Source organism: Colobus angolensis, unplaced genomic scaffold, assembly GCF_000951035.1.
Source record: "Colobus angolensis palliatus isolate OR3802 unplaced genomic scaffold, Cang.pa_1.0 Scaffold137, whole genome shotgun sequence".
NCBI classification, from domain to species: Eukaryota; Metazoa; Chordata; class Mammalia; order Primates; family Cercopithecidae; genus Colobus; species Colobus angolensis.
The window spans coordinates 5,810,905-5,832,490 of record NW_012114455.1 but is presented as its reverse complement, the minus strand read 5'-3'; the positions used below and the strand labels follow the sequence as shown (position 1 = coordinate 5,832,490).

General features: G+C 42.8%; 1 protein-coding gene across 1 annotated transcript in view; it reads left to right on the top strand.

Annotated features, from left to right (window-relative positions):
• ZBTB44 (zinc finger and BTB domain containing 44) overlaps positions 1 to 9,047 on the top strand; it is a 54,763-nt gene extending 45,716 nt beyond the window's left edge. Inside the window, exons 6-8 of the mRNA XM_011934691.1 lie at positions 1,446 to 1,563; positions 2,341 to 2,415; positions 4,020 to 9,047. Coding sequence (XP_011790081.1) covers positions 1,446 to 1,563; positions 2,341 to 2,367 — 145 coding nt within the window. The 3' untranslated portion in view covers positions 2,368 to 2,415; positions 4,020 to 9,047. The remainder of the gene's footprint in view (positions 1 to 1,445; positions 1,564 to 2,340; positions 2,416 to 4,019) is intronic.
• Positions 9,048 to 21,586: the final 12,539 nt, after the last annotated feature.

Genomic DNA, 21,586 nt, shown 5'->3' with positions numbered 1-21,586 from the left:
CATGCCCAGCCCAAATCTTTACATTTAAATCACCTTTATTTTTAAAACCTTTTTATTTTTTAATTGAATAGACGGGGTCTTGCAGTGTTGCCCAGGCTGAAGTGCAGTGGCTATTCATAGACACAGTCGTAGCGCACTACAGTCTCAAACTCCTGGGGTCAAGCAATTCTGCTGGGGCTACAAGTGTGGGCCGCCACGCCTGACTTAAAACCTTATTTTTAAACAAATTCCAAATTATTCCTGCATAGATTTTGTTTTTCCCCTCAACCAGACATTCATTTTGTTTAATGCAGTCATCTCTAATTCTGAATGTGTGGTTGCCATATCACTAAACCTTAGATTATACATATCATATTAAACACAGTTTGTTCAGGACTAAAATAGTGTTCCTGTTAACTACTCATGTTATCTTTATCTTCCCTGTACAGAGCCCTGCATTCTCCACTCTTCTTCTCTAACACCTGAAGACTTTTTAGAAAACACAGCATAGGGCGTTCTAAATTGCTTTGCAGATGAGCAGATTTTAATTTTTTATTAATACTGAACAGTAAAATTATAACTTTATCAAGTCTAATTACATATATTATTGACAATTCTGGTATAATGAAATTTTTAGTTCAGTAATAAAGATTTAAATAAAGCCTCTAAGATAAGACTTATTTCACATACTTAATTTCAATTACCAAAAAATGCTTATAAGTTGAAAATTTAGGAAATACAGACAAGTATAAAGAAATTTAAAATGTTTTCTGATCTCAACACTTAAGGAAATTAGCCACTGTTTTAGTATATTTTACTGTCTGTGTTTCCTGTGGGGACCGATAATTACTTTTTAAGGATTAACACATAACCAATCTCAAGGCATTCATTTCCACATTCTGATTCAAAGATAATTTATTAGTATTTTCATATACCAAATGTAATAGCAGGATACACATAAATTACTTTCTACATTTCCCAGCTTCATAGTAGATTTCGTATCAGGTCATTTATGCATAAGGACTTAGTTTCTTAACTAACCCATGTCAAGTTTAGTAATACAAAGCTAGGTTTATATATCTCTTACTCAATGTATAATCAAGAAAAGTTAAGCATTAAAGTTACTCAGATGATCTTTTTTTAAGTGAGCATGCTACATTTGTTTTGTATATAGAAACTCCTCTACATAGAACAAGAAAGGCTGTTAAGGTGTCCAAAGTTATAATGAAAGTGATAACCTGATGTATTGGTGGTAGGGAAGATTGATACATTTTGGTTTTAATGGATGTTTTGGTTCATATTTAGCAAAGTTTGTAAGTGGAAAGTTCCTGAGTTTTAATCTTCACCAAACAATTAGTGAAATGAAAAGTCCCAATTTTGTTGTATAAATCAGAGCTTTTTATTGTTGCTTATCTATTACTGGCTTGAAAATTAATTCCATATTTCGTCCTTTGCCTCTTATCTAGTGATTTCCTAGTACCGGACTACTTAAACCAGGAACAAGAAGAGACCCTTGTTCAATACGATCTTGGAGAACACGGTTTTGAAAGCAACTCTTCTGTTCAAATGCCTGTAATTTCACAGGTCTCCTCAACCCAGAATTGTGAAAGCACTTTTCCCTTGGGGTCTCTTGGTGGGCTGGCAGAAAAAGAGGAAGAAGTGCCAGAGCAGCCAAAGACCAGTGCTTGTGCTGAGGCAACCAGAGATGACCCCCCAAAATCAGAGCTGTCTTCTATAACTATTGAGTAATTTTGTGATTTGGCTTCAGTTTTGTTTTTTGGAAAGTGCCTGTGCTTGGTCTTGTACATTTAAATTTAATTTAATTTTTTAAACAAAAAAAGCCGGGTGGGAGGGAGGGAGAGATTGGGAAAGCATTTCCCTTTTCACTTGCTGAGCCCTGAAACTGATTTTATTTTCCATAACCGAGAGATTGCTTCTGTAAGTACACAATAACATGATGCTGAAACAGAAACTATGAGACTTAAGGAGATCTGGTTGACTTAAAACTTATACCAGTTTCTTCTTCCATTGTTAAAAGTAGGCTAACAACAGACCATTAGCTAGAGAGGAAATCAGATGATTATTGACCTTCCTGAGTTGAGAGGGTACATGAGAAACTAATTACTAAACAGCTTGTCAAATGGCCTGAGTAGATACTTACTGCTGTACACAGGACATTGTATAATATTTTGTAAAGCCTGTTGTTTTTGGAAGTATTTATGGTAAGCTTTCTTAAAAATTATTAGGGTAAATACTTCTGAAATCTGGCATACTTTTTTTATTTTAAGCTTTGTCATTTCTGTTGTGATTTTTCATGGTGAAAGTTTGGTACTGAGATGGGCATTCTCTGTACCTTTATAGTACCACTCCAAAGGCAAAGAACCATGATTGACAACAGTCAAGCTGCGGATGAAATGACCAGGAACGGAGAATGAAGTATGTAAATCTCAGCTTCGTAGGAATTCTTCTTATATTGCCTTTCTGATTAAAATTGCTGTTTACCTGGTCTCTGAATGTTAATGCCTGACCATGTCATTGCCCGAATCAGTTTTCCCCTTGCCCGGTCAATATGTTCTCTTGCATATATTGGCGTGCTGCCATATGAAGTAAAAATATTGGAGATATTCTGTATTTTATATATAGGTTTATGTATTGTTGGGGATGTTTTCATTGTGCTCTTTTGGACATAATGAAGAATTCTCGATTGAGGCTACATCTTTTTTTTTTTTTTTTTTTTTTTTTTTAAGAGGATGGCATGTGTTGCCCAGGCCGGAGTATAGTGGCTAAGTCATAGTTCACTGCAGCTTCGAACTCCTGGGCTCAGGCCATTCTGTCTCAGCCTCTTGAGTATCTAGGGTTATAGGCATGCTCCACCACATCTGGCTGACTTCATTTTTATTTTTTGTGGAGACGAGATTTCACTATGGTGCCCAGGCTGGTCTTGAACTCCTCAGCCAAGTGATCCTCCTCCTCTGGCCTCCCAAACTGCTGGGATCACTGCACCAGCCAAGGCTACATTCTTAACCCAACTAGATTGTTTACTAAATCCCATATGACAGCGATACATTGTCCTTACGTATTTGTAGACATTGCAAAGTTATTAAAAACAGTTACTATTGTTTTTACACAATGTAGGCAACAATGTAAAAGATGAATATAGACTGTAAGATTTTCATCTATGACTCATAAATCTGGGAGAAAAAAGAAAATTGTTAAGACTAATGAGAAACTGAAAACCTTAAACTAATGAATATTACCACTTCTGCTGCTGAAAGTGTGAAACTTTTCTGGTCTGTAGTTGAAATTTATATGATCCTCTAGACTTGGGTATACTTTTCATCTGGTGCCATTAAAGCGTCTCTAATACTGATCCTAAATATTTGTAAGTCCATGAACAGTGAACTTTGGAATAAGTTTCTGTGTAGATACCCAAAGTTTAATAATTATGAGAGCACCTGATTTGATTAGAAAAGAGACAGAAAATACAGTTCTTTAGTCAAAACACAAGATCAGAATTTTGTTCAGGTGCTAGACCATACTAAATATATATATTTTTAATTATAGTGATTTGTTTCATTTTTTTAGATTGGCTAATTCTGTAATTTTTTCCCCAAAAACGTGAAGAAAGGAAAAGTAAATTAAATTCCTTAGAACTGTTTTAGGTTAGGATTCTCTGTCTCTGCCTATATTCTGCAGTCCTTAACTTGTTTTCAGTTCTTTACCTCACTCATGAACTTGTTTTTACCCATGTGCTCCCAAACAGAAGTGTGTTCTCTTCAGGAGAATCAGCATATACAGGTTATGATAGGCTCCCACTATTTATGCTTCTTCACTGATAGGGTTGAATTACTTTCTGCAGCAGACTATAATACTTCATATAGTAATGCTGTGTCTCAACTGGAGAGGTCAGGAATTTTAATGTCACATTGTGGTCTTTGAAAACTGTTAGGCCTACCAATAGATAAATCTCAAAATTAATTCTAAAATCTGTATTGACAAGAATAGGTAAAATTATCACCAGGAATCATTGTTACCCTTAGTTCCAAGAGGTTTTTTTTTTTTTTGAAAGAGCAAGAGGAAAGAAATAAGAATAAAGAAATGTGTAAGAATGGTTTGCAGATTTATTGGTTAAAAGTGTTTTTTAGTACATCCCCGACCCTGAAAATTTAACATTAAGAGATCCAAGCACAGTTCTGGTAGCTCTAAGATACTCTGTGTTCTCAGAATGAAGGATTACCCATCACTGGGTATTCCTTCCCAAGTAGAAACTTTAGATTTTCACTGGTAATTACAAATTGCCAAGTTTTATGGGAAATCTGAATATACTGTGAAAATTCATATCTGGGTAGTTGTCTGCTGCCCAGATCTTATCAATACCAGTAACTAACCAGAATTTAACATAAAATGATACAAACAAAGGCCTTTTTCTATTTCAGTGAGGGTACATTTTTCTTGATACATGTACTTCAAGGATATTGGATCTGTTTATGGATCTGTTTTAGGAAACAGATTTGCAAGGGATAATTGTGTATATAGTAGTATTTAGATTTATTTCAAATTCATCTTAGGGATGCCTAGATGCATAATTTTTACCAGGACATATTGAAAATATTGCAAAGAGATAGCCAGTTATATTATCCCATTCATTAGAAATTACCAGTATAACTAAACAAATATTCCAGTTTTAGAACTTAAACGTAGCTATCTTTCTTAAAGCCAGGAGGGTAACTTTGTGGTATCTAAAGGGCTTAAATTTCAGAATGCAGAATAAATTGCCTTTTTAAAACCAAACATTTTATACAAGAAAAGATTTTATTTTCAGTTTTTTAACTACCAAATAGGTGTGATGTACTTTAGAAGTAAACAAAAAAGATGTTCACCCATGATAATGGATGTTAAATCTCCTGCAGTTGTTCTTCTCATGTTTAAAGGGTATATTCTAATAGTGGAAGCATCTAGCATGTCAGTGATTTCATCTAATTCAGAAACAAAGGGATTAATATTGGTCTTTATTTTTTGGCATTTTAAGTTTTATATAAATGGATGCAGATGGAGATTATCACCCACAAATATATTTAAGTGGATTTTTCTCAATTTGAATTTCAAATAATTTTTTTTATTTCAAGTAATTATACTTTTGGTTACATTGCCGGTTTTTTTAAGTTCTCAATTTCAGTAAGACAAAATATACTAAAATGTTTAAATAGCTTCATTCAATCTTACATTTTGACATTTCAGCAACTGTTCTGGCTTACAGTAATTAGGTCCCCTGTTATGAGACATGCCCTTTGTTATTAATAACTAGCAAAAAAAAAAAACCTTTCATCATGTTAAAATACTTTACCAAATGAAATAGACTAGTTAACACATCTAATGTTGTCCATAGTTATTGGTAACTGAGTTACCTTCTAACTAAAGCTAGTTCAGGAGACTCTCCCAGTTTATAAATGGTTCCCTTGGGAGCCTTTGGAAGCTGTATTAAATATTTCTTTTATTTCTTCTTTTATTCTCTTAATCTAAATAGAGGCCAGTTATCTATTTTATCCATTTTTATCTTGAAGATTCTCAGATTATGTTTTAGTCCCTTTTAGCTTTAATAGTCCTTGAAAAATACATTACTGTATAATGTAGTGGCAATTCTGTAACACAGAGAGAATTATTCTTATTACTTGAATGAATCCTAAAATTTTAATATTTTAGCTGAAAGAAGTGTGAGATTTGTGGAATTGATGAACAAAAGAATTAGAAACTTTCGTATGGTACTTTGTTTCACTCATCTGCAAAGTGTGAAGCTGTAATTCTGAAATAGACATCCAAGTGAATGAGAATTAAAAATTTTCTGAATATTAATACTAACTGGGAAAGAAAAACACTAGTGTGAAGTTTACAGTTAGAAGAAACAGACCCAAAGTTGCCAAAAGGTAATAAATAAATGTAGTTTTCACTGTAAGTTATTGAAGTAAGATGCTTTATTTGTAATATATTTAGATTTTGAAAGTTATTGAGAGATGAATGTATAAAAGCTAAATTTTCTTTTCTGAAGCAGCGAAACAAAATTGGGGTAACAAGGAAGCTCTATGGTGGCAAACATGTCTGTGAGGAATATTAAGCACAGTCCCACAGGCTTAAACTCAAATCATGAACATTTAAATTAAGTCGTTCCTTATTTTGCCTATACCCATTTTTATCTTTTAGTGTCGTTTTTGCTTGACAGAGTATAGTGACAGAGTGTTTTTATTTGGGAAGTCCTCAGCAAGATGAATTAGCCAAAAGCAATAATGCTTCAGATTAAACAATGAAGTGGAATTGATTCAGTCCCAGGCCCAACTAAGAAACAGTTGCTCTCTGGGTGTCTCATTTTAGACGATCGATAAGTTGAGATGTTGTAAGATTTATGGGGGGTTAAGCCTATGTCAGTTATGGGATGAAGACTGGCAGTACCAGTACCATCAGTAGTCATACTTTTTTTTTACTTTTTACTAAACTAATACTAGACATTTCCACTCTGTCATGATTATATTTTTATGACAGGAAAACGGAAACAGTTCCTTTTTATAAATAGTCTCTGCAAAGATTTCAGATGTTATTGGTATCTCGGTTTGGCAGTATCTGAAAAATTGAGATTACCTTTAAAGTGTTCATGCTACTTTTACTTAAGTAAACCCCCCACTGTATAAGACCCAGGCCGGTTCCAACTAATACCAAGGTTTCTATGTGCATAATAGTTTACAAAGAACTTAAAGACTATGGATTAAAAACAAAACTTTTTTTAACTTTAAAATTTTTAATTTTTGTTCAAAGTATCTGGTTTATAAAGTCAAATTCTTTTATTATTTCCTTTCTCTTTTAAATTGAGTGATTTTGCTGATTTAGCGGAAAGTCCCAGGCACAGTTGTGATGACATACTGATAAAATGGGTGCCTAATGGGTTGAGGAGCTCCAGTGTCATGACTTTTGTTAAATTGCCCTTGTTTTCCCAAATGCCAATCTAGCCGTATTTAGATTTCATTATTCAATAAAACAGATTAAAAATCATCCCATAAATGAATGTTGAGGTTACCAAAGTACATCACCTGCTGAGGAAGGAGAAATCTTCCTGCTTTAAGGGAGCCCTGCCGTCTCTCCTTTACACGTTGTTTCCCTTGGTATTAGTGGAAGCTCTGTTCAAGATGGGAAGCCTTTCCTGCAGTTCTTAGAAGCACCTGCTTTCTAAAGAGAGCCTTTTCTAGGATTAGGTTATGTGTGTTTTCTCTAGGAGATTTTTTAATTTCAGTTACCAGTTTAATTTTCAAGTTGACAGATGCTATGTGAAGTCTCTCATACTGAGAGTAGTCCATTAAAGTTTTGAAAGTTGCACTGCTTTTCATCTTTCAGGTACCTGAAATGAATGACATCAGGTGTTTGGAAGGAGTAAGATCATAAACTTTATTCATTTTCTTCCTTGTACAAAGTGATGAATTCTAATGCTTATATCTCAAGGTATTTTTTAAAAAAGCAACAGTCCCTAATAGAGCAAAATTTGGTTTTGGTCCAAGTTCCCAATAATATATTTGATGTTTCTGTTGTTACTGGTGCCTCCTGTTGCATCAGATAGAGATTGCCTGCCTCTTTGTAGGGCACCCTTGTGGCACCTTATGTCCAACTTGGAGGATAGTATATGGCTTCTTTGTGCCTCTACTATCTTTTCAAAAGCCATTTTATAAAAATCCTAGGTAGCCTATTTTAATATTTAAATATATATATTTGTGAAAGAACTTTTACAACAGACTTTTTTTTTACTTTAAAATTCCTGTATTTCCATTTTTAAGAGTAAATTTAATCTCCAGGATATAGAAGTGTCTTTTTTCCAGAGAAGCATAATGAGAAAGTCAGATTGAGGTAATAGACCAGAATTAAGTGATAGAAGAAGCTGTTGTTTGGTTAAAGGACACAGGTTTGAAGGAAAAAAATTTTGATGTAACAAATTTTTAAATAAAATTTTGTTTTTGTTCTGTAATTTCATATTTGCTGCTACAGTAGCTCAATCTTTTACAGGGCTAACATAAATCTGGCTCCATTTAAAAACTGGAGTACGTCCTAGTGCAGCCAGCCTAGGCAGAAACTGTACACCATGGTCTTCCAGCTGGGTGACTGATGGCTTTGTGTAGCTGATGCATGCTTTAATATTTGCCTGTAGCCCTGCAGCAAGGAAGTCAGGGTGGGGGGACTTTTTTACCCTGCCAGTTAGACCATTATGATTCTTTCTGGGCACTGGCATTTTGTGAAACTCTCAAGGGAAGGTGATGCAGGGGAGAAAATGTGAATTAAATTACATAGATGGGTGTTTTTATGTCTTCTACCCCTTCCCTAGAATTAGTACAACTCTTAACTGTGCCAGTCCCCTGTTCACCAGCTTTGTATCCAGTCGTCATCTCATTCAAGTATGGCTTTACTTGGTGACACTGGCCATAGCTAAGTTACTTGGCATGTTTGACTTTTGACAATAACAGAAATGGTTTTGGATTTTGTTTTATTTCCAAAAAATGTATACAATGTCAGAACTTCACATTTTATATACTAGTATCTGGCTATTAGTATTTTACAGGAACCATAGTTCTTGGTGACTACATATATATATATATATATATATTTTTGTGACCTTTTTTGTAAACTAAGTGCCGTTTCAACGTTACAATCATTTTTAGAGTTATTGTAATCAATGTGAATACCATGTTTTTTCAAATCTGTTCTGAGCCTATAGTGTTTGCTTTGTGAACATAAGTGTATTGTATATATTCTGTATAGTTATATTGTACTGAAATTAGCTTGTTTGATATAAGGAAAATATGTATTGAGTACCTTTTTGCTAGCCTGATTGTTTAATCTTTTTAAAAAAGGTTTAAACTTTTTTTAAAAAAAAAAAATTCTTTAAACTGGCCTTTATTACATGGTCACACATAAAGTTGCAGTTAGAAAAGGGATGGGCAGGGAAAAACTAGTTTTGAGTGTCTTTAGATAGAAACATGAGACTAAGGTTTGGTTTTGTTTTCGTTTTCTCATTAAAATATCTTATGCTTTATGGAATAAAACTTCCTGCTGTTGTTATTTATTGTTTGCTTGGCGGTGGTGTTGGCTGAGGTCATGTGAGTGAGAAAAGGCATCAGAGTAATTCATTACTTAAATAATTATCTACTTAGAGTACACAGAGTAGAGAGGGTTACATTAGACAGCACATGTCAATTTTTGGTGGAGTAGAGGTTAAGTGCAAAGAACTCAAAAACACCATACCCCAACTTGGAAGGAGAGTATAAAGGCAGCTAGTTAGACAAAGTCATCCAATCCTAGATCTATTGAATCAGGTTCTCATATAAAGCTGGGTACTAATGGGTGGGTTGCATCTTTCAGAGTTGCTCTGATTCTTTCTGAAGTTGTATTTTATTGACTAGAGACCAACTGGTGCCATTTTGATGATATCTTACAACCAGGGAGTGAAAAGCAGGTACCTAACAGGGGAAAACAGCTCATTACATAGGTAATGAGTCCATGAGATCATGAGGAAGGAAAAGTTTTCTAACTTTAGATTCATTGATGTGGATTTTGACAATACTGGTCTTCAGAATGACAGTAACAGGCAAAGAAAATTATTTTATTGACCTCAAGCTACCTGGATCATTTTAGAATTAAGTTCAGAGAGGAAGAGGGTAAATTTTAAGAAGCATACTCTTTCATTCCAGTGTGTTGAGCATTTTTAACAATTTGCCAAATCATTCAAGGTTAGAAAATGTTGAGTTCTTCAGTAGCCTTGACTACAGATGATGTATATAAGTGCAGAATGAAGAATTCAAAACAGATATATCATTGCCAGCCATGGTGGCCCACATCTGTAATCCCAGCACTTTGGAAGGCTGAGGGAGGAGAACTTCGGGAGGCCGAGAGTTGAAGAACAGCCTGGGCAACATAACAAGACCCTGTCTCTATGAAAAAAAAAAAAAAAAAAAAAAAAAGCTAGGCCTGTGGCATGCACCTGTAGTCCCAGCTACTCAGGAGGCTAAGGCGGGAGAATTGCTTGAACCTGGAAGGTCAAGACTGCAGTGAGCTGAGATTGCACTACTGCACTCAAGCCTGGGTGACAGAGTGAGAACCTGTCAGTTGACTTTGCATACTTGCGTATGAATTGTGTACCAGAAAGATTCCTTTCAGAGAATGATACTAAAAGTAATGACCAAAGATGTGTATCTCCTCAACTGATAGAGCAGAAATTAATAGTTTGGGCTTTTTCTCTTTTGAACGGGAATTTTGGTTCTGAGAACTAAACTTGAGAAAATTAACAAAATCTACAGACATACCAAAGGTTTAAAGGGGGAGAACTTGCTTGTAACATCAAACCCCAAAATTTAATGTAATTCTTTTTTGGGGGAGTAAACTTCTATACAGATAGAAAAACTAACACCGGGCATATTCAATCTTAGAAAGTCAGTCCTCTTGAGCAAATAGATTTATAACTAGTGTTTGAACACTTTTAGGGACAAAGGGAAAGCTGTTTTGTTGTTGTTTTCTTAAATTCTAATTCATTTACTTGAATTTTTCTGCAAAATTAAAAATTTTATACCTATCTTTTGTAGATAAGAGAGTGGAGCTGGCATTAGCATCATTTTGCAAGGCTTCCTCACTTAATCTAACCATGCCCTTTCTTCCACACCTGCCTAATTTTTTCCATGACCAACATTTCTGGCTGCCTTTGGCTGGAAGTCATTTAGTGAGTGAGTGTCTCATTTACCAGAGATCCTGAAAATTAGGCTCAGTACCCCACACACACCCCTAGTAAAGGGCCAGCTCAAATGACTTGGCCTTTGACTATCAACAGAGGGACATCTAGAGACCCTCTGTTGAGAAAGTTGCCTTAGGATATAGCAAGAAAATATTATACCAAATAAATGTTCTGTAGCCTGTTTTAAATGGGGGCTCAGACAGAAATGCTCTTTGACAGTTCAACAACAGTACACACAGTAGGACCTGTGTACATAACTTTCATCCAGGAACAGAATTCTTTGTTGAGTGCAAATGACTCACAAAATTAGTAAACAATCCTTTTCTTTCTTGTTTTTTGAGACAGTCTCGCTGTCGCCGAAGCTGGAGTGCAGTGTTGTGATCTCAGCTCACTGCAACCTCTGCCTCCTGGGTTCAAGCGATTCTCCTGCCTCAGCTTCCCGGGTAGCTGGGACTATAGGCACGTGCAACCACACCTGACTAAGTTTTTGTATTTTTAGTGGAGATAGTGTTTCACCGTGTTAGCCAGGATGGTCTCTGTCTCCTGACCTCGTGATCCACTCACCTCAGCCTCCCAAAGTGCTGGGACTACAGGCGTGAGCCACCACGCCCAGCCTAACAATCCTTTTCATTTTGATTTACAGTTTATAAAATGCTAGCACTTTTTAGCTATGTGATCTTCAGAAACCCAGTAAGATAAACAGGAAAGGTACTAACAGATGTGTGGTCCACGTAAATGGTGCCCTTCCTGCCCATTACAGGGGAAAGATCCACTGAGAAATCAGGCCGTGAACAGGGCTGGAGTCTCTGTGGACTCCGCTCTGTCCCAGACACAGTTCCTGGAAGAACAGGAATTGGGGTTCTTTTGTGCATTGGCACTTTGTGAAACCTTTGAGGGAGGGTAATGCTGGAGAGACATGGGAATTCTCCAGGTGGCTGTTTGTATCTCAGTTATCTTAAAGGAGAGCCATTGTAACTTTTTCTTACGGTGTGAGAATTGCTCGTGACCATTTTCTAAAGATGTGCACTGGTTGATGTTTTCTCATGTGGTCGTATCTATTTAATACCTCCACAAGGGTTATCCTTCCCAGCCCTGTTGATAACATTTTCCATTATTCATCCCTGCTGCTACTAGCTTAATTCCAGCCTGTGTTGTTTCTGGCCTAATAACAGCACCAGCCTCCTTGCTGCCATTCCTTCCCTTCAGCTGGGCTTCCTTCCAGTCCATCCTTGGCATTGCTACTGGAGTCATCTTTCTCATCAGGCCACTGCCCTGCCTAAAGCCTCCCGGCCCCCCCTTCCCCAGAACCCGCCCCTCAGTCCTCACACTCCCCTTCTACCTACCTCCGGTGTGAGGTTGACTCACTCCTGTAGATTCCCATAGCAGATTTTGTTTGGCTTTACCAAACCACTTCTCAGCCACACAGCCTTGCAAAATCTACCTCAGAGTAGTTGTGAGAATCGAGTGAGTTCTATGTAAAATGCTTAAAACCATGCCTCGTGTATTGTGACCACTCAGAAGCCTTGTCTGTTACTACAAGACGGGTATCACAGTTGTGTGTCTCCCTCACCTGATGACATTCTTGATGTCAGGGAATATGCCTTCTGTGTGTGTGTCCTCTGTAGTACCTGGTGCAGAGAACTCAGAAACTGTCCAATGAATGATTAGACGTTGCCGAGAAGTGGCCATCATCTCCGTGGACGACGGTGCTTAGAGGTGTTCACCCGGGAACTTGAGGACAGAAGACCTAGAACCGTTTCCATCAGACCGCCAGATGATGATACTCAACTCACTTCAGCAAATGTCTCAGGGTCTCACTCGTTTGTAAATGAGGGTCTGAAATAGAAGGCTGTAGGAGTCATGAATTAATACTAACTTTAATCCTCAGAACAACTGCTATCAGCCTGGCTAGAATTTCCCCAAACTGTTCTTTAGGACACTGGCATCTGCCGTTTTTCTCCCCTTCACCTGGTTTCCTCATCCATTAAGTTCATGTTAAGTATCACTTCTTAAGGAAGCTTTCCCAGAGCCTTTGCTGCTAGGTTGAGACTTTGTATTACGTTCACATAACGTCCTGCGCTTCTGTTGCTATGGTTACTGACTGACAGCTGGACTTTCTGTTACTATGGTTACTGACTGACAACAGCTGGACTAACCCCCATCACGTGGAGTTCCACTAGGACAGTGACTCTGTTTCTTGTACCAGGGGGTCCCCGGGCCCAAGATGTTTTGAATGAATGACGTCTCTGCCCTTACGGAGCTTATGGAAGTAAGCAGAAGTAAAGAATTACAGAAATACAACTGATGGAAGTAACTGTTTGCCGTGAGAGAAACACCAAAACGTATACTTTGGAAATTTGAAGAAGAGGGAGACCTGGCTGCAGGGATGAGGGAAGGTAGCATGGCAGAGGCACCACTTGAGCTGGGTCTTCCTTGGGAAGAGATTTGGGATTTGTACAGACAAGTGACGGAGAAGGAGATGACTCCAGGAAGGAATATGTAGCCTCAGAGGTTGAGGGAACAGAAGGAGTGTAGCTTGCTGAGCCTTGCAGGATCCCTGAAGGGGAAGAGTGGAAGAAAACCTTATAAATAGCCTAGCTAGCAGCAGGTCAGAGAAGGTCTTCAGAGCTACAGCTATATTGAGTAGGAAATGAAGAATCCTGTCACATTTTCGAGCACAAAAACATCAGAGCCCTCTCTAGAAGGAAGAAAAGCAGATTAAAGGGATGCATATGGAATGAACTGAGACCCCTGCATTACAACAGAACTACGGGTAAGAACCCAGAAGAAGGGGATGGGAGTGGGGCTGGAGAGGAAGGCGTGTTGTGTTCGTGACATCGGGGCCGAAAGAGACACGGTAGTTGGGGAGAGAGGAGAGAGGTGGGCCTGATCTTCAGTCCAGGTGTCACCTCTGCACAGTAGAGAATAGCTGCTGTATTCTAAGCTGTAGCAACACCAAGTATGTGGCCTCCTTAAATGCTTTAGGCAAACTCCCATTTTTGTTGTTGGTTTTTTGAGAGGGAACTGCCCAAGAAAATGGAGCAAGAATTAGGCCAAGTTCAAGAGTTGGGCTTCAGAATTAGGCTAAAGGAGAGATTTCCCCCTCCCCCCCCCCAACACCTGCCCCGCTAATCCCAGCACTTTGGGAGGCTGAGGTGCATAGATCACCTGAGGTCAGGAGTTTGAGACCAGCCTGGCCAACATGGTAAAACCCCAACTCTACTAAAAGTACAAAAAATAGGTGAGGTGGTGGGCACCTATAATCCCACCTAGTGGGGAGGCTGAGGCAGGAGAATCGCGTGAACCTGGGAGACGGAGGTTCCAGTGATCTGAGATCGCGCCACTGCACTCCAGCCTGGGCAACAAGAGCGAAACTCTGGCTCGAAAAAGGATGGCTTTTCCTGGACAAAGTCAAAGGAAGCCTGTTTCCCCAACACAAGCCAAGGTCCCTGTGGCTCTGAGCTAGAAGCAGGTGCTTGCAGCACTTGTAAATTTTAACTTTTAAAAGAGCTCATTCTCCATATCCAAATTGTTGGCATCTGTGGGAATTTAAAATGCCATTTAAAAGACCTCTACCTGTCAGGTCCCCAGACACACCTTTCCCACAGAGGGTCTGGCTGACTACACAGCTACCCTTGCGTGTAGGATACAGAATGCCTACGCGTGCAGATGTGCTTCACAGCTATGCACTGTGTTCTTTCAATAGATACGAAATGGCTTTCATAAGAATGTTTAACTGCCCTGGAGAAGGCCTGGGAAGGAGATGAGATCTAAACAGGGGCATTGTGCAGTTCAGGGCACTGATTCATCCACTGGTACCCAATATGTGCCAGCGTGACCCGCCCCCCACCCTGGCCGCTTACCTGTGAGCATTCCAGGCCACTACGTAGATACAGGCTGTCAGACACGGCAGGGATTTCCTTGTGGTCTCAAGAGAAAGACTGGCACAGATGAGCTTTGGAGGAAGAGTTAGTTCTAACTTTACATTGCGCTTTATAAGTACATGCACATATATCTACACAGACGCATAGACGTGTATAACTTACCTCCCCATGTCATCAGAATGCTCTGTAACCAGCAGTCATGCCCGCCCAAGTGCCCACTCCCAGAACTTCTCCCAGACCCTGATGGGGTTGGACGATAGGACCCTGTGCCTCCACCTGTGAGGCACATAGGAACAAGAGCCCTTCCACACAGAGAAGTCGCTGTGCTCCACGTGGAGCCTGCGTGGCAGCCAACCCCTAACTGGCCGCTGTTGACAGGCATCAAGTGTGGAAGGAATTTCCCCAATTTGCTGATTGTCTCTCCGCCTGGACCCTTCCAGGCACAGTCATTGGTTTGCCCCAGCTGTCCTGTGCATCAGTGGACTTTCCAGTTCCTCTTCCAGCGGAAAGCATAGGCAGGGAGTGGGGCAGAGGGATGAGCAGAGCCAAGAGCAGGGAACCCACCAAGCAACTCAACTCTGCCCAGCAGCCCCCAGTCTCCAGGAGAACCAGCTGCCACCCACACAGCATGCAGTGCCCAAGCTCCAGAACCTTGGGGTGTGGGCCTTGTCCCTGGTTCTCCCCACATGGCATCCCAAGAGGCCACCTGTAGGTGCGGGAAGTGAGCAACTCTGTAACCTGTGCTCAGTGAGACACTAAGGTTCAATGCTTGCTTTCCAGAAGTTGTCCACAGTACCGTTCCAAGAATAGCCAGTGTCCATAACAGAGGAGGCTCGCTCATCTTCAGAAGGAGGAAAAGCATCTGGGTGGCCATGGCAGGTACCAGGTCATGTGGATCCAGAGTGACAGGAACGTGTAGTAAGAAACGTGCTTACCTTTCCAGAGCCAAAAACTCTTCCTTCAGTGGCTGAGTGCTGATGAAATGTTTACAAACCATTCAGCCGTACCCTCTGCCTCTGGAAGGTTCCCTCTTTCCCCCTGTGGTAGATGTGCAGGCAGGAGGGCTCTCGGTGCGTGGGGATGCAAAGCAGGAGCCTGGCATGCGTGTCGCTTCCCCTCCTTGTGCCTCGCTGCCCTCCAGGCGTTATTTGGAGGATCCCAGCTGTACTCCTGGTTCCTAGAACAAGGCCTGGCAAACAGACACCAGTGAGTACCCTTTAGATGAGCACATGGGGAGACAGAAGTATGAAGCTACTGGCCAGGCACGGTGGCTCACGCCTGTAATCCCAGCACTTTGGGAGGCCAAGGCGGGTGGATAACGAGGTCAGGAGATCGAGACCATCCTGGCTAACATGGTGAAACCCCGTCTCCACTAAAAACACAAAAAATTAGCTGGGCATGGTGGCAGGTGCCTGTAGTCCCAGCTACTCGGGAGGCTGAGGCAGGAGAATGGCGTGAACCTGGGAGGCAGAACTTGCAGTGAGCTGTGATTGCGCCACTGCACTCCAGCCTGGGCGACAGAGTGAGGCTCCGTCTCAAAAAAAAAAAAGTGGGAAGCTACTGAAAACGGGTCCACAGGAACGCAGGTCTGGTAATCAGGTTACAGTTAAACACCCCAAGTGCGATATGAGCCTCAATATACTTCCTCCCTCGGGCATTTTCAGGAATGAAGGAGCACCAATTATGAGCAGTGCACAGAGAAGTCCAGCCCTTCACGGCTTGGGGGTGGTCCTTGGTGCCCCTGTACCGGAAGTGGTGCGTGCCAGCTCTGCAGGACTTTAGCAACCCCCACCCCAAGTCTTCATCCGCTTCCCTAGGCCTTCATATGAACATAGCTGGTTAGCATTTAACCGTGGAGAAAAAGAGCGTTAGAGATGTGAAGGCTTCCACGTACATTAAGAAGAAATCCAAGCTCTGGCAGAGGTGATCTGAGGAGCATCTCTATACCCATGAGAAGAGAGCAAAGACAGGACTTGGTTCCCCATAGTAGTCACCATGTTCCCAAATTCCCTTGGCCTCCCATCAACCTGCTCCAGCCTGGGAACGTGCCAGGGACTCCTATATGATCCAGCCCTTACCACTCTCCAGGGTCACGGAAGTGAGGCCTGTTCCATGTGTGCAGAGATGGACTGTTTTGGTCAAGTGCTCAGGAAACACTTGCAGGACTTTGTCTACCAGCCGCTCCAAGGCACAGTGAGTTCCCCACTGTATGCCCAGAACACCCGGGGTGAGGGTCAGGGCACAGGAAGGCAACTCGGCCAGCCCCTGGAACACCACCTTCACAGCGGTGTCCAAATCTGAGGCCTCCAGGCCTGATGTTTCTACTCACAGGAGCACAGGTGTTCGACGTCTATGCTTCACCAAGACGCACCATAAACCACGTGGACAGGGGCGTGTAGAGAGAGGTGCGCTGCCCAAAGCTGCCTTCTGAACCACACATCCATCCTGCCCTGCTGGCCGCACTGGAACACAGTGTGCGTGCCCTGCTGCCCTCACCGCAGTGAGTCCCAGAGCAGACACTCAACCAGGCCCAAATCATCTTTCTTTACTCAACCCAAACTTACAAAATATTCTTTTAAAAACTAAATCAGGCTGGGCTCAGTGGCTCACCCCTGTAATCCCAGCACTTTGGGAGGCCAAGGCGAGTGGATCACCTGAGGTCAGGAGTTTGAGACCAGCCTGGCCAACATGGCAAAAACCCATCTCTAATAAAAATACAAAAGTTAGCCAGGCATGGTGACAGGCACCTGTAATCCAAGCTACTCGAGAGGCTGAGGTGAGAGAATCACTTGAACTGGGGAGGTGGGGCTTGCAGTGAGCCAAGATCACTTCATTGCACTCCAGCCTGGGCAACAGAGCGAGACTCTATCTCAAAAAAGAAAAAAAAATTAAATGCCTTTTGTTTAAAATACCCAACAAAATAGTTCACGCTGTTAACCACTCATTCGTTTTTTCAGAAGTCTTTGAATTAGAGCAAAATGGAATTATATTTTCAGCCTGGGTCTTGCTACGTGTCCTGAGGTCCCAGTGAAAATCCTTGTTACTGATGATGTAGAAATATTTCTGTCCCCCACACAGGTTCAGTCTGTGGGTCTTCTTTGGGACTGGAAAATCTGGGCACAGGGGCCGGCCCTGCTCACTCTCTCTCCAGCCCTTCCCCCTCGAGGCTCCTGTCCGAGGCCCTCCATCACCCCTGGCGTCTGTTCCCTTTGCTTAAGCTTCCCTCAAGGCCAACAGCCTTCAGCAGAGTTGAACTGCTCAGGGAGGAAGACGAGGGTCACAGGCTGATCCTCTTGAATCAGAGGACAGAACGTGTCGTTCTAGTGCCCACAGCCAAGACCTCAAGGAAACATGTTCTCCCTCCAGGCCACACTGCCCCAGGTGAGGAGTAAGAGGAAGCAGATGGTTTGACCCCTTAAGAGAGGGAAATGCCCAGGGCTGCTGGGGGTGGCCAAGGAAAGAAAGGGCGTGGGGAAGATTTTGAAATGCTGATGGAGCCAGTTTGGAGTCCTGCTAGTAAAATTTCCACATGTGCCTAAGCCAGTGAGCTTATGACCTGGCGAGAGAGGTCCTGGCTCCAGTGCCTAAAGCCCCAGGTGGAGCACGCATTGGCTGTGCAGCAGCCCCGGTGCACCCTTCTCTTCCCCTGCTGAGTAACCCTGACAGGAGGCTCTCCGTCCGCACAGCCACAGTGTCCTCTCCTGTAACTGGGAATGGCGGAACCCACTCCTGAGGACTGTGGTGATGGTGAAGTGAGAGGATGCATCCACGCCACCAGAGGCCCTGACACTTCTTTGGCATACAGATTGGAGCAGTCACTCTTCCAGGACCCGGCGCAGGGGACAGGAGGAGGTGGCTTAGCATCCCACTTGGCAAGGTCAGGGGTACAAAGACAGGGTGGAGGCACAGTGAGGTCCCAGGCTGGACAGGATTAAAATGCCTCGTGGGCATTTGGCGTAGGTCACCTTGAATTTCAGGTTCTTTCCAACTGTGAGGTTCCAGTTCTGAAAGGATATCCCTTAGGCAGCTGCTTTCCCGGGAAGCAGGAACTCCACTGAGCCTTGAAGGGTCACAGAGGTCCTCACACACACCCCAGAAGGCCCCAGGCAGAGGCACCTTTCCTGTACTCGGCTCAGGCTGCTCAGCCAGACCCCGTGACCTGACCCTGCCAGGAATGTGACCTGTCTCCCCACCCAGACGTGCCCAGGACCTTGTTTCCCAAGTGTCTGCCTCACCTGGGGCCTGATGCCCCCCAGCCTACACCGGGTGCCCTTTCCCCAGTCACAGATGGCTGATTGTTGAATTAATGAGTGGCTTCTTCTCTCATCCTTTCCCTCAGCTCATTCAAATAAGCTTGTTACCCATTCTTTTGCACCAGAGTCACATGTTTCAAACAGATTTCATTTTTTTCCTAGTTTATACCTATACGTTTCTTGTGTCCTATTTGTCTTCATTGGGATTTGGACGGGAATTGGATTATGAGCTGCAAAGAGGTGTCCGATACTCGGTGTATTCTGGGAGCTGGTCTCCGAATGTCCTTCTGCGTGGAGACCGAGATCTCCCCCCTTCCTGGGTGGGCCTGGTTCCTCGACCCCTCCCTCACACGGTGTCCTCAGAGCTCTGTGGAAAAAGCACACAGGCTGAGGATGGAAGAATTTCCCTGTTGAGCTCTTTCCCTATTGAGTTAAACGAGACCATATGAAGTTCCAGAGGGTCTGGCGCAGAGGCCGGGTTATTCTTGATCCAGGGGTGTGGGCAGGGGAAACAGTGATAACCTCCAAGGTAAAAGCAGCGCGTGGGGGAAGGAGCCTGCAGCCAAGCCAAGGGCAAAGGAGAGCTAAGTTCCCATCCCAGGAAAACACACACATCCCTCCCGCTGCAAGGTGCTGAGACTATGGAATAAACAGACAGTGGAGCCGAGTCCCACCCATGCCCACAACCAGCTCTGGACAGTGGCTTTTTAGGAAACAATGGGAGGGAGTGGAAAGGGTAGAATGAACACATGGTCTCCGAGTTGTAGGCGCAGGACAGTGGAACTTGGGAGGAGGAAAGGAGAGAAATAGAAAGAGGATAGTCAACCCCATTGAAATCCTAAGAGGATCTCTATCAAAATACAGTGTCCTCGCTCTAGGCATATCAGGTCACAGAAGCAATTAGTGTCATCTACGCATCAGCTTGCGGGGCAGGGAACGGCCTGCATGGGAAGGCTTCTCCTTGGTGGCCAGCCAAGTCCTGGAGTAGAGCCAGCTAGCCCCTGTGCTGGCACCTCCTGGCTGTAGGTTGCACCTGTGCCCCCTACACCCCTAAAGGGGTGCCCACCCTGATGTCTACCCCCATTGTCAACGCTGTGCTGGTCATCTCATGGGTCAGCAGCTTGAACCGTCTTGTAGGCAGTCCCAAGATATGAAACCAGGGGAGAAATACTCCCATTCCTTCTTTGGGGTTTGTCTCATCATTCTTAGTGGCGTTTGGGGCCTTTCCAAGCTCCCTTCCTGATTGTCACCCTGAGCCCGGTGGCCTGGCCTGAGATAGCTGTTGTCCTCACCTCCTTCAGCCAACACTCCGCTCCCTTTCCCATCCCCATCAACCATCCTCACCGAGCAAATTGAGGTGGCATCGTGGCTAATGACAATCGTCTTCCGTCTGGCTGGGTGGACTCCAGGAACCCAAGAAGCAGTGCCATCGAGGATGTCAATGCAGATGGAAGACAGGTGCATGACCAGCCTAGAGCAAAGCCCTAGCCTGGGCAGTGGGTCTTCTGGCAGGAGCATCTCACAGCCTGGAGGTCTCTGGAAGGTTTGTCAGAGTTCCTAAAAGAAAGAGGACTCATTGGAGGACCATTCCCAAGTGCTGATCCACACATATTTGCTGCTGAGTCAGTTTTGAGTGTTTGCACAAAAATTAAAGCATTTAAAATACTTTTTTTTCTTTTTCGAGACAAGGTCTCACTGTTTGCCCAGGCTGGAGTGCAGCAGTGGCACAATCTCAGCTCCCTGCAGCCTCAACCTCCTGGGCTCTGGTGATTCTCCCACCTCAGTCTCCCAAGTGACTGGGATTACAGGCGCCCGCCACCACGCCTGGCTAATTTTTTTGCATTTTTACCAGACAGGTAAAAATGTCTATGTTGCCCAGGCCTGGTCTTGACTTCTGGACTCAAACAGTCCAAACCCGCCTCAGCCTCCCAGAGTGCTGGGATTACAGGCATGAGCCACCGCGCCTGGCAATACAAGACTGTCTTTTATACCAAGAGTATGAGCTACCTTAGGTTAGCATGTTAAAATCTCCTTCCTTTATGAAATGCTGGTGACAATATGTGACTGATACATAGTACAAGGTGTGGATGTGTGTGATGGAGCACAGTGCTGATATGCATATGATGGATAGATGTATGTATGTATGACATATATGGATATGATAGAGCACAGTGCTGGCTCTGGAGACAGATCACTGACATCCAGTACCATATTTCCTGAGTGTGGGGCCTTTGGGCAGGTTATTCAGATTTTTGGTGCCTTGGTGTTCTATCTATAAAGTGGGAAAGACCACGGGGCTGCTGTGAGGTTGAAATGAAATACGACTCAGAAAGCCCGTAGAGCACTCGGGAGGCGATCTTCACAAACACCGGGTGTGCTGGGTCGTGTTTCTCCTTTCAGCTCCAAGGAATTCAAGTATTTGAGAATCACTGGCTGAAGATCCAATTTTCCTCACCTGTGGTTGCAGGTGGGCAACACACACAAATACACACATGCACGCACACGCACACACACCACACATGCATACACTATGCACACACCCCCAACGTGCAGTTGCAGGTGGGCAATACATGCACATGCACGCCACACACCACACATACACACAAGCACGCACATATATGCATGCACACGCACACCACACATACAAGCACGCACATATATGCATGCACACGCACACCACACATACAAGCACGCACATATATGTATGCACACGCACACAACAC